The following is a 13654-nucleotide window of genomic DNA, read 5'->3' as shown; positions in this document are numbered from 1 at the left end:
GTACCCCCCCTTACATGGCGAATCTAATGGATGCTTTTGTTAATCAAAGAATCTTCGTTCTCAAAATCCCCAGGCCGAAGTTTGGGAACATTGCACATAAATATAGATTTTCCATGTGGTTCCGGACCCAACCCAGGGGCAGGGAAAACATTACATCTTGGTTGGGGGACAGTACTATGACCGCCTTGCCTGGATTAAGACGTTAAACGGATGTTACAAATATAGGCCATTAGCTGCAAGACTGGGAGCGGGAAGCCACAGAAGCAGCCCAGCCCAGTGTGGGTGAGAAATGCAAGCGTCCGAGGGAAGTAATGCTCTGGGTTGCAACGCAGAAACAGCAACCCCAGCAGCAGTCAGTGGCTGGAGTCACATGAGCAAGCAACAGCAATCAGCCTTTCCCTCCCGCCCCTCCCTGTGTGAGCCCGGCACACGGCGGGGGGGGGATTTCACTGCAAGACCGGGAGTGGGAAGCCACAGAAGCAGGCCAGCCCTGTTTGGGTGAGAAATGCAGGCTAGAAGGCAGAGCAAGAGTCCCAGGGAAATAATGCTTCTGCTTGCAACGCAGCAACAGCAACATGCTTAGCTTTTTGTCTTAAAGCACAATTTAGCATATAGACAACAAAGCAAAGTAAAGACAATATCATGCAATATCCCATAACTGTAATAAAGGTGAATTTAATATTTCACAATACACTAGCCCTCAGTTCATTGCAAATCAAAACAAGCTCCCCAAATGCAAATTACTTTACCTATTTTAAACAATGTATCATTTTAATTGGAAGATGCATGGGATCTTTCTCATTCGGAGATGACTGGCTTGTTTCCAGAGAGCTTCCTTAGAGACAGTTATGCAAGATGGCTGCCTCCATGGAAGAGCTCACATAAAATCAAACAATTCCGAGATGGGCAGGAATGGGTGGGATTAGCCATAGGGATTGCATTGCCTACGGGTATGGGAGGGTTTACAACAGAGTATCCCTGCTCAAATGTCATCTGCATTGGAAAAGCATTACAGACACTCATTCAAAGCCCATATTTGAAACACTTATGTTAATGATAATAGTTTCAGCTTTTAATGTAGCGCTTTTAGCGCCAGCTAATAGCCCAAACTAAAAACAACATTGGGCTCAGAGCAGTATGATTGGTGTTCACACTAACGTTACACATTCCATTAAATGTCTGGTAGTTAATTTTATTTTTTATAACGTTAACACTCATAATTTAGCCACATTTTATTTGACTCATGGGTGTTTGAAGCCACTTCCTAAGACAAATCTATCGGCATGTAGACAGTTTGGTTTCTTACCAACCCACTGTACACTCATAGATATGGCAATGGCTATGCACTGTATTGCCCACTGCGCTCACAACTCCCTTGGTGTCAATTAACTGCATGATTCTCTGGTATGCGCTGATCAGGGAGCCTGTGCAAAGTGCAGGAGATTGAAACTCGAAGACACGTTCTATGCACACCTTGTTTAGTAGGGCTTGTCTCTCAGGCACCAATGTTATGACACATTCAACCAGAGCAGGAGACTGTGCCCGACTATGAAGCGGCTCCTCAATAACAGAGTACAACTACGGCTCACACCTGCTCCTGTGCCCATTGCGCTCATCTGGTACAACTTGGGCATCAGAATCTAATCTTTTATAATGGATTATATGCAAGGAAATTTGGCAATCATTGGGGATAGGTTGACTCCATGGGCCAGGTTCCTCTACTCGAATGCCATTGAAATTTAGTTGACAAAAGCAATAGGCATTATTGGATCTATGTGAAAACTGCTCTGCCAGTGATCAATTAGATAATTTTACCCATGTTCCTCAGCCCTGATCCCCTCACCTGACCCCCCGCCCCCCCATCTCCCTTACCTTTACGGCGGCACACTTCTGTGTGCGCAGCCGACTCCCCGCTATCCCTGCAGTGTCAGTTCCTCCCACTTACGTGGGTTGGAGCTGACGCTGCAGGGTGATTTTATATTACTTTTTTGTCATCTGCTTACCACAATGGTAAGCAAGGGACCCCCCGCAACCACTGACTCCCGTTACTGCGCCTACGGAGAGCAGGGGTCACCTCCACAACCCCACTCTGCTTGGGTGCAGATTTGGGGGGGCGGTATTTTGTGCACCACCAAAGTCACAGTAACTGCGCGGGCGTACTACTGAGGGTGACATTTTTGTATATTTCCGGCATTATTTCATGTAGTGATAGCTCTTGGGGGAGTTTACCTAAAATTCACCGCAGTTTACACCTACCCTAGCTAAGAAAGGAAGAGTTTATAGAATATTTAAAGGCAGTGCTCAAGGACAGAAAAAGGGTCCCACATGAGAAGAGCAACGTAATAAAGGAAAATCCTTAATGCGACCACTAGAATAAATTCAGAAAAGGAAGTTTAAGGAGGCAAAGGAGGATGAAGTCAGACAGCTAAAAAGCAGCAACCAAATAATGGGACGATTTCCATGGCTGTGCAGAGCAAACAGTATTCAGACTGAAGAATAAAGAGGAGATGCTGGACAGCAAGCGCACGGAAGCCACTCTAAAAGTGTTGGCGTTTCACTCTCTTCTCAAGAACTCTGAGCTTAAAAAGGTGCTCAGGACAAGTCTGAATGAATTGTTGAAGCTGTGTGGGGATTTTCCTATTCAGAAAGAGTGGAGTCAGAGGAAATAGGAAGGCATGGGAATGTTTAAACTCACATTGGGCCTGATCACAGGTTCCAGCAACGAATAAGTAAAACATGACCATTTTATAATTCAAAATCATGTTTGAAATGTGATTTTCTAATGGAGACTAAAATAACCACAGCCATTTCAAATCTCCCCATGGAACATTTTCCCTGGAAAAAGGGCTACAGTGTCCCCGATAGGCAAAATTTGTACAGTAGTATGTCCATGGTTCAAGGCTCTGGTGGTGTCATGGTGGAAAGCAATTCTCATAAGAATCAGGTTGAGGTGAGCAGGGCAGTTTAATAAAGTTCTGCTGGTCGTCTCAAATGTTTCAATTATTTAACTTTGTGCCGTGGGAATTGGGGGTGGATTGTGGCATCACAAGCTGTAATTGAGTGCGGTGTGGAAAGGTTCATGGACCCAATTATTTAGCGCAATGTGTGTTTTTCTATAAGGGTTCAAACTGTGAAGCCCAATCAACTTTGTGTGGGGAGATCTTTTCATGTGGTACGATCGCAAATGCTAATTACTTTTGCTTTGTATAAAAGTTCTAACTTTCGGGATGTTTCTTTGACCGCGCCTTTTGATGCAGTTCTGTTCCGCGAACTGTTTGAATTTACTGTCCCAGCTGCGTCTGGAGCCCTGAAAAAACTGTTACTTCTTGCACTGGCGTACACTCCTTTTTAACTACTTTTGTAATATTCTAGTGAGTTTTACGAGGCGATCCTTGACACAACTTCATGGGATCCCTGTTCACACTATGTGCGCTGTTCTGTTTTTAATGCTCCGGTGTTTGATAATAAAGCATGCAATTCCACTATTTAAATCAGAGTGTCCATTTCATGGACTGGGTCAGCATTCATTGGGGGCCCTTTCCAGACCTGTAAACACATATGGTAGGTGAGGGAGATATAGATCAGGGCAGGCTGCTTTATCCTGCTTCCGGGCAAGGCCTGTCTTCAAACCTATGAAATCCTACAAGGTGTTCTAGCTCTGGTAACATTTGTGAGCCACTCTTTGACATCTTGGAAATATGCAAAGTGGCTTTGCAGTTAAATGGTTCCATGTCCTAAACAGCCCCCCAAAGAGGAGGAGATACAGACAGGAATATAGTTTTAAATAAACATTGACACCAATGTGTGGAAAAAAGTAATACAAATATTCGAAATAAAAAATAAATTATATTTTACCTGTAATGTTATTCTCATAAATGGACTAGGCGACCGGTTTTCAGCATCCTTCAGCCGTGTGCCTGTGCTCATCCCAGTGTTTGTCCGGCTGATGCTCAGCTGCTCCTGTATGTTCTTCTCACGGAGTGGCTCCCGCCAAGGCTTTGTGCTGCTCAGAGGTTCATACCAGGAGGGGCTGTGGCCAGTCTTTACGGTGGGCTGATTCTCCTTCTTTGAGCCAGACTTTAAATCCTCTACAGGGACAAACCAGGTCACCCCTGTGAAAATCAAAATGCATTTATTCAGGAACAGCAAAACACAGTAGCAGTTGTCAAAGCAAGTAGAGGAATTCTGGAGGCATAGTTGGATAGGCAAGGGTTGCGTGTGCAAGTTGCTTTGGAAGTGCAGTTTGCAAAAGCAGCTGTAATCCCAGACGCAGGGAAAGTAATATCATTATTACTAGTGAACATGCATTCTCGAGCTTTGACTGCTTTCTAACATTTTAAAAGCAAATGTGTCAGCAAACATTAATTTAAAACACATAAAACCATGGTGCTTTTGTGGCTCTTGGCACTCCACTAAACCTGAGCTGACCCCAGCTAATAAGTGCATTAACAAATGTAACTGCCTGTTTAATGTAGCTACTGTAATGTAATTCAATGTAAAGCGGTCTTATAAAGTGCAACCTCTGCCATGCTGGAAGCCTCTTGGCACATGCTTCTGGAAGAGAAGGGGAGGGGAGGAGATGGGATGGGGGTTTGCAAGAGGAATGTGAGCAGCAGTTGCAAATATTGATGATCGGATGGATGCAGGCCGGAAGAACAGGATCCCCGTGTTCTGGATTGTATCTTGATAGGGGATGGTGGTAACACTTGGCTATCCGTCAATCCGTAGAAGAGAACCAAAGATAGATTGGCTAACAGGGATGATATACAGCGAAAGCCACTGCTTTGGAAGATGGGGTGTATGTGTGGTAGGTGGTAAAGATGTGTCGGAGTCATGCAGCGGCAGCTCTCCTTGGTGCTGCAGTGGTAACTGTGGTGGTGGTGGTATAACCATGCATTAGGCTGCACTGTGTATGGGGATTAATGTATGGAATGCAAGGTTGCTAGAGATTTATTTTGGTTATGTGGGGGATGGCGTGGGCTAGGGACTGATAGTAATGATCAGCATGGGGTGTTCTCAGTTCTTTGTTTCATTTTCATGATGATTGTTCTCAAGTGTTCCAAATTTACGTTTTCCACCGGGTGCTATTGGGAGGTTTTGGAAGTCCTGTGACCGCCAAAAGGCGGGTGTAGCAGTTACTTTGCTATCAGAGGCGACATCAACACGTATCCGATGTTGAGGCTGCAGGAGTTCGAACCAGCAGAATTTGTAGGCTTCTGTGTTCTAGTTGGCCTAGTCATGGCTTTGTCCTACACTTGAGGCATTGTGTTGAGGTCTTGTGTGTGTTATGGCGGAGGGGTGGGCTTTTATGGTTGTCCTCCACCCGCCTGGGCCTAGGCTCATACCACTGTATAACAAACTGAAAAAGAATGGGCATGGGCGGTGGAAAAGGAGGGGCTAGTGAAATCACCATCAACACAGTGCTTTGCAACACAGAATTACAGACAAGTCATGTTTATCCCATTTCCTAAGGCAGACGATGTCCTCTATATTGAAGAACCATTATAACTAAATACCCCGGCCTGAGCGGGTGAGGAAGAGGACGAATAAAGAGCGCATATTATGGAGGATGACATGGCCCCACTTTGCATCAATCTTAGTGTCATGTTAGGTCATGGCTGAATTAAAGGATTTCCACAGGAAACTGAAGCCTTGCTTGGAGATTTGGTGCTGGGACCTTGACGTTCCAATTTATGGCATTTCAGAGAACTGCATTCTGCTACTCATATGGGCATGCACGTGAGGAAACCTACCAAGCAGCAGTTGCAAAGATGCTACTGCCAGTATCCAAAGAGGAGGGTTGTGAGTATAGACTGGCCACACGCAGCGGTTATAATTAATCTAAAGAGAATAGCGAGTCCTGTCGAAAGACATTGAACAAACGTAAAGACTAGAGTTTTGGCACCAAGAGGGAAAGAAGACATGAGTTGGCAGGGTTAATTGGGGCTAGTTAGATTGTTCAGTTTTCCCTAACCCCTAAGGGGCCACAACAGAAGCAAGGTTTAGAGCTGCTATAGACAGGACTGTGAGGGTGAGGAGGTCTGTTGAGCCAGCGACTCCCGCCTTGCGAGGACATGACAATGTCTGAAGCATTACGTCCATGACACTGGATTTGTCATGTATTCCCTTACATAGTTTGTTCTTCAATTAAGCAACCCCAGACACTAGTTTCTGACTTTTTGGGCTTCCTCAGTGACGTGAAGCTGAGCCTCACTGATGAGATGCAACAAAGCTGAAACACATGACTGTGGTTGCAGGTGGTACTCTTATTTGGAGGGCAGTTGCCTAGCATTTCGGTCCTGGACTGCCCTTGAGGCTGGGACCAGACTGATATGCAAATGAATATTTCTCCTCTGTGAAGGGTGCAGCGAGCCAAGTGCTGAACTGAGTGGAAGAAATGCCATCGTACAGACTATTTAAGGCAAATTCCTTGTCAGTAGAGGGGCGCCCAGACCTTTTGTAAAGTCACTCTTTTTCCACAGATATTAAAATGAAAAAATGTACTGTTTGAATGCCTGTAATGGTATGCATGTAGAGCTAGGTTTTTGCAGATCAAACCGCAATCCAAAACATCTCTGAAGCCATTTAACCATCTTTAAATAGAAAGAAATTCATCATTAAAGCCTCTCTGTTGTGCTACTTTCTGCAGACAGTGCACTGAAAGGTACGAGGAACAACCTTCCGACCTGAGCAAGAAACCTTAATTTTGCGTGAAACAAGTAAAACTGGGAGCCTTAGTTATTTTACAACCTCACCTTTAATTTAACTCACCAATACTGCATCCCAGCGACTTATTTATTCATTCACTACATTCGAGGGAGTCACTTTCTCTGCTCTACTCCAGCCAAGGCAAGACTGGTATGCCTCAGGGAGCGAGACCCTTTGTAAAACTCTTCTTATGTATCTCCCAGCACTAATTCGGCACACAGCCAATTACTGCCCCCGAGAACTCCCTCTATGGGCTCGCATACACTCTAGCCATCAGCAGGAAGGAGTCCAATATAAGCAGTTGTTAAGGCAATTTATAATTTTGATGCTTCATCCCCTCCCCTAGTGAGACCCCCAGAACTTTTTGCTGGACCTTTTTCTTTATATCCTGAATGAGTGGAGTCTCTTTCCACTCATTCATTTTATGGGCTCTGTCTTTTGAAACTGTATTCTCTGTATTTTACCTTAACTATGGAGTCTACTTTCCTCCATATCTCTTTTAAGGCATCTGTATTTTACTTTTGCAGCACACAGCTCCTTATGAGCAGTGTTGCTGGGAAACCTTTGGGTTCCCTTTGAGATGCTTTCATTATCCTTACTTTAGTATGTGTATGTTTATTGAATTTATATAGCGCTTTAAGACAAAGCGCTTTACAATATAACAGGTACAAAAGTAAGAGAAGCATATTTACAAACATGAACAGGTTATTAGAACAATAAGTAGAACTATTTACAAGGGGGGAGAGGGCGGGGGGAGGGTGGAGGAGGGGGTAGGTGAAGGGAGTTACGGTGTAGGATTTGGGGGAGGAGGAGGGAGTGGAGGGAGTGGTAGGGGAAGAGGGAGTGATCTGGTGTCCTCATTGCCCTTAAGTAGTATTTGTTACCAATTTAAGGTCGGAGGGGAAGGAGAGAGGATGGGGGGGAAGGGATGGGGGCAAGGGTATGAGGGTAGGGGTAGGGAAGGGAAGTCGGGGGGGAGTGAAGAAGATGGGCTTTTAGGGAGTGGCGGATGGATGAGTAGGTAGTGGTGGAGCGGATGGAGAGCGGGAGGGAGTTACAGTGTAGGGGGGCCAAGAGTTGGAAAGAGCAGAAGCGTGGGGAGGCAAATGGGGCTGGGGGTACAGTGAGGAGGGTAGAGGTTTGCTGAGCGGAGAGAGCAGGCGGGGGGAGTAAAATGAGAGGAGGGAGGAAAGGTAGGGGGGCGCCAGTTCATGGAGAAATTTGTAGACAAGACAGAGGAATTGAAATTTCAGTTGTGAGAGGAAGGGAAGCCAGTCAAGTTGAGCGAGAGAGAGGAAGAAATAGAGTCTCGAGGGCCGAGGAGACAGAGTACGGATAGAGGAGTGGTAGATGGGTTCTAGGGGAGTTAGGTGGGAGACAGGGAGTCCAAAGAGGAGAGAGGAGCAGTAGAAGAGGTGGGAGAAAATGGAGGAGATTAGGAGTTTGTAAGCATGGAATGTGAGAGAGGAGTACTGTTCTTAAGGATAGATGGACACTTTGTATCCCTCCTTAACTTTATACTCAGAGATTGGCACACACCACCTTATGTGGAGTGCCAAGGGGCTACCTACTATCCCCCTTCTCTCTGCTACTGTGACTTTTTAGTCATAATGACAACCTTCTAATTGTGGCTGGTGGCAGTGGACGTGTTCTACAAACTATTGTGCTATTTTTTACACAGTCCCGGTTGTGCACAACAGGGTCACCTAAGTACTAACTTGATGGCTTCTTTCTTTTTTCACCATTTCTAGCATGGTTCTTCTTTGTTATCCCTTCTTCTGCCATTCTGGGAGGGGGAAGTTTGTGTGTGTGTTTTGCCTTTGGCAGGAACCCTTGGGTGTTCACAACTACGCTCAAGTGTGTCTGGAGAGGCAGGAAGTGGGGGGAGGAGTTTTCCACTGCCCTGCCCTTTGTCTGCCTGAGTGCCTGAATGGAACCAGTTTCCAGTGGGGGTCTGGCTGTCCTGATTGGACAGACACAAGCCCCTTTCTGCAAACTGCTGAGAGAGATTGCAAAAGAGTGTGTCCTGAAACTGAATAAAAGGTAAAGTTCCTGAGGTGAAAGGCAAGTCGACCACTGGAAACTAAAGTAACCGAAGAAGATGACCAGACTACTGCTGTCCTGACCCAGTTTTCTATGTGACCAAAGAGCTCCGAAGAGGACGCCTCATTCCCTTTGGCTGGTGGCAGCCCTGAGACGAACTACAATCTGAGCCATCTCCCGAGATGCTTTGATGTTCCAGAGCTGCAAACCGTCAATACCAGGAGACCTCTGACCCATTTGTAGTGCATTGTCGTGCCAAGGCCGAACCCGCCCAAGTCTTTGCTGAACTCCAGGTGAACCTCCAGAGACACAATTCGACTCATCCACATTCCCTCACCAGAGTGCAGGTCTCTGGGAATTGAAGAAGATTGACCTGGCGAATCATGTCTTTTGTTGGTGTTGCAGAAAAGGCACCAAAACTGCAGACTGACCAGAGAAGCTGAAGAAATCTGTGCCAGAGGTCCTCCCTTGAGACTGCTGTTGAGAAATCCTGATCAAAGTCCAGCCTTTCGTCACCAGACCAAGGAATCCGGAGTCCGGATCCAGGGCTGCTATCCAGAGGAGAATCCAGGCACAAACATTTCTTCTAACCTAAGGTACTGTGGGGAGAAAAGGTATTGCTTGCATTGATCCAAGAAGTTGCTCCAGAGCGTTGGAGTGCTCATAGAGGTGTCCAGGTTGTCCACTCTCACCTCTGACCCAAGATGCCAACTTGTGTCCCTTTTGCAAGTCCTTTACCAGGGTCTCCACCGTTCAGTTATTCTTCTAATATCCTTACCTAGAGACAGAGTATCCACAGGAACCTTTGCTGTTCTGCTGCTTCGTGAAACTTTGAGCCAAACTAAATTTTGCATATAGATAGGGATCAGAATTTTAAAGTGTTCCTATTAAGGGCCATGTCCCTTCCTGTCTGGCTCTGTCCGGGCCAGGAAGGACTGTGAGGGCCCGCGGCACCCACCACACCGATTACCACCTTGCTGCAATGTTTTCCTCACACCCAGAGGTAAGCTACACGTTTATCTGTGCAACACTGCCTTACTTTCGTCCCACTGCTCATTTCACAATGTTTGACCCACTCTGATGTGCTCTCAAATCTAGGTGTCACCCATTTTGTGCTGCTTTGAGTGTTCTCTGGTAAGTTCAAATCTAAGTGTCCTGGTTACATTTGTGCATCCACCATGTTGTGCTGCTTTGAGTGCTCTGTGGTAAGTTAGAATCTGGGTGTGCTAGCTACATCTGTGCATCTCCTATTTGTGCGCTGCTTTTAGTGCTCTGTGGTAAGTTAGAATCTAGGTGTGCTCGCTACATCTGTGCATCCTCCATTTTGTGCTGCTTTTAGAGTTCTGCGGTTATCCTGACTTGTGTTGGGGAGTCTCTGCTTTGTCCTGAGGCTGCTGTGCCACCTCATGATTAACTGCTGTGCTCTCTAGGTCTGTTCTCCACCTCTATGTCCATACTCCACTCTGTGGGTACTGCTGGTTACTGTGTCTCTGTTGGTCCACTAGGCTCTCTCCCACTCTCTAGGTCTCCTTTCTTGTGGTTACTGTTGGTACTGTGGTGTGTCTCCTGCCTGCTTCTTCGTCTTGTGTGTCCCCTACGGTGTGATCTCCCCCCTACCTGCACATCCTGCGTTGCACGGTGCAGAGTTGTGCTCCCCTCCCTCGCCCCCTCTACCTCACACTCTCCTTGCATCCTCTATGGTGCTCTCCATTTCTCCCATCTCCTCAAACTGCTACTCCATCTCCTATCCTATCCCTCTCACTAAGCCTAGAAGAAAGAAGTCTCCAACCCAGGCCTCCCTATCGCTGATGCACACATCAGCGCTTCCTCCAGACATACTCTCACCGACATCCTCTTTGTCGTTCCCTCTCCAGACCTATGGACCCCTCTGTTCGCTCTCCTCCTCTCCCATTAATGGTGGCACCCGGTAGGAGGTCCTCTTGGCCTCCACCCGTTCCTCGAAAACCATCATCAATATATATCTAAATGGGACCGTCTTGGTCCAGGGCTCACAGCCCAATCTCCTCCTTTTCGATAGGTGTTTCCCGCAACATCAACTTTCTTCCTTCTCCTGCTACTCCTCTCCGGCTTCTTCGCCTCCTCCTTGTCCTGGTCTCTGGCCTCTATGCCAACTCCGACTACTGCCTCTGCCGACCCTCTGGCCCCGCAACCACTGCCACTGGGTGTATCACACTCCTGTGCCCCTCCCCGGAAGTCTTTCAAATGTGGCAGCCTGCTCCGTGTTGCTACTCTAAACTCTTGCTATGCTGTCAAACACTCCTCCGACATCTGCCACCTCCTCAAAGACCTTGACCTGGATGCCCTCCCTCTCACGAGACACGTGGCCCTGATCTTTCTGGAGTGGGTCCCTGTTTCTGTCATTCCTACGCAGGCCTACTCATCCTTTGAATGTCTAGTCTGCAGACTATCTCTCCTGGCCTCTTTCTGACTGCGGCTACCATCTACAGGCCACCTGGCCAGGTCACCCTCTTCCTCTCAGAATGGGCTCAACTCTTCTCTTCTCTTCTCTCCTCCTCTCCACCTCTCAACTTCCCCTCCTCAGAAACCTCAACATCCAACTGGATGTCTCTAATCCCTGCGCTGGGCTCTTCTGCAACCTTTGCGACTGTCTCTGCCTTTCCATTCAACCCTCTGGTCCAACACACTCTGTCGGACACACCTTGGATGTTCTCATCTCCTCAGGCATCCCTTTCTCTTACCCTCTCACCACTCCTCTCTCTTGGACTGACCACTTTCTGCTTTCCTCCCACCTGAAACTTCTTGTCCCGCAGACAAAGCCTACCCCAGCACTGTAACCTTCCTTCTTCGGTCATTTGGCCCATGAAGCGAGTGTCAGTGGAAAGCTTTGCGTCTACTTTCTGTGCCCCACCTACTCCTACAGCTGACTCACACTCTGACACAACCGTAACCTGCATCTTTCTAACTCCAACACTCTGGACAGCCTTACCCTTGCAATGAGAATCCACCCGAAACCTACCTTCAAGTGCAACTTTTGGTATGACTTTTACCTCGCCGCCCTGAAACGCAAGTGCACTGTGGCTTAGAGGAAGTGGACGAATATGGGTGCATCATCTCACAAACTGGCCTGCCGCCTGCTCCAAATGCAATACAGATTCTCTGTCCTCTCCAAGAAGAGGGTACATATCCATGCCTGCGTCTCTGCGGCATCTAGCAACACTGTCAAACTCTTGAAAATCTGCAAGGAGCTGGCCAATCCTACTGCAGTCTCCAACTCTCCTGTTCCCCCAGCCCTTATGCGCGGCGTTGGTTTCGCATTTCACCACTAATACTCACGACGTCCTGTCCTCACTTTCCTCTTCCTCTACCTCTACCTCTCTCAGGCCCCCTCCGGTCGCCTCTGCCTCTCCTCTAACCTTTTCATCCTTCTCTGCAACACCTGATGATGTTTCTAGACAAGTCTGATCTATGAAAGTGTCGTCCAAACAGGGGCTCCCCTGCTCTTCCAGAACTATCAAAGCACATTTCCACCCTTGCTCTAGCCTTGGCCGATTTCTGAAATCACTCTTTCGCCATTGGATATTCCCACTCTCTCCGCAAGCACACTTTTGCATCCCCTCCTTAAAAAGCCTTCTGCTGATCCTACCTGTCTGACAAATTAGCGCCCAATTTCTATCACTCCTTTCCTGGACAATCTCCTGGAAAAGCTGCCCATCTTCAAGCTTACTCTCTACACTGATTCTGTTGGTTGTCTCCATGGCCATCAGTCTGACTTCAGAGCAGCCAGATGCACGGAAACTGCTCTCCTGAACACCCGTGAAGATCTGCTCACTAGATCTGGATTCCTGCTCTCTCTCTGTCCTCATCCTCCTTGACCTTTCCTCTGCTTTCGACACAGTCATTCACGCCACCTCATCAATCGACTCTCTGAGCACCTGGGCATCACTGACCAGGACCTGGTGTGGCTGAGCTCCTTCCTCCATAACCAACCCTCTCAGGTCCAACTTGGGTCCTTTCTCGCCACCACCTCTCTCTCCGCCTGTGGTGTCCCCCAGGGTTCTATCCTCTCACCCTGGCTCTCAATGTCTATCTGGCCCCTTGGGCCTACTTAATCTCCACCTTCTCCTCTAACTTTAAGTGTATGCAGATGACACTCAGATCTCTTTCAGGTTTCCCTCAGCCACCTCATCTCCCTCGCTCATTCCAGACTGTCTAGCCGCGATCCATGATTGGTGTACCTCCAACGATCATTGCCTTAATGCCAGTAAGATGGAGATCCTGCTCATTGGGATCCATGCTTCTGCTTTTCCTCTCACTCTGGCCACCCCCTCCTTGGGCCCTCTACCTTAGCCTTCCGGCGAGGCAAAAAACCTTGGTGTCATCTTCAAATCCACTCTCTCCTTCTCCCCTCACATCACGGACCTTGCCAAAAATGCGCACAACCAGCTGCACCTCCGCAGAGGTATTCTTCCTTTTCTCAACTTCCCCCAGAAGCACACTGTCTCCAGAGCCCTGGTTCTCTCTAGGATGGACTATTGCAACAGCCTCTTTCTTAATCTGAACATTGAAAATGGAAGTTAAGTCCAATGCGCATATCCTGAAGATTGTTATTAAAAAGATCAGTGTATTTGTTAGATGAGTCCCACATCAAGTAATATTGTAAAGTCAATCTTTAATTCGATCAGTCCAAAAGTAGATGAAATAGAAACAGCCTAGGAAATTAAGTGGATTCCAATTCTGAAGCAATCTTTAACAAGATGTAAATGTGGACGGATAAGGTTAACTCTTTAGAATCCTGTATAGCATATCTCATTAGGGCACTCCGAGTAAATATCCTAAAAGCTTATCCAGAAAGACGTGCTAATTTGTATAGGTGAAGTCAACTATCAGCTGGTCAATCATTAGCCTTAAAATGGCTGATTCC

General features: G+C 47.1%; 1 protein-coding gene across 2 annotated transcripts in view; it reads right to left on the bottom strand.

Moving 5' to 3' along the window:
* The window catches only part of ALMS1 (ALMS1 centrosome and basal body associated protein), a 417466-nt gene that overhangs the window by 108385 nt on the left and 295427 nt on the right, over positions 1 to 13654 (bottom strand). For both annotated transcript variants that reach the window (XM_069632315.1, XM_069632316.1), the window contains one exon: positions 3856 to 4112. In XM_069632315.1, coding sequence (XP_069488416.1) covers positions 3856 to 4112 — 257 coding nt within the window. The remainder of the gene's footprint in view (positions 1 to 3855; positions 4113 to 13654) is intronic.

Source organism: Ambystoma mexicanum, chromosome 6q (assembly GCF_040938575.1).
Source record: "Ambystoma mexicanum isolate Mex_15411 chromosome 6q, UKY_AmexF1_1, whole genome shotgun sequence".
Taxonomy (NCBI): Eukaryota; Metazoa; Chordata; class Amphibia; order Caudata; family Ambystomatidae; genus Ambystoma; species Ambystoma mexicanum.
This window is presented reverse-complemented; position numbering and strand designations above follow the sequence as displayed.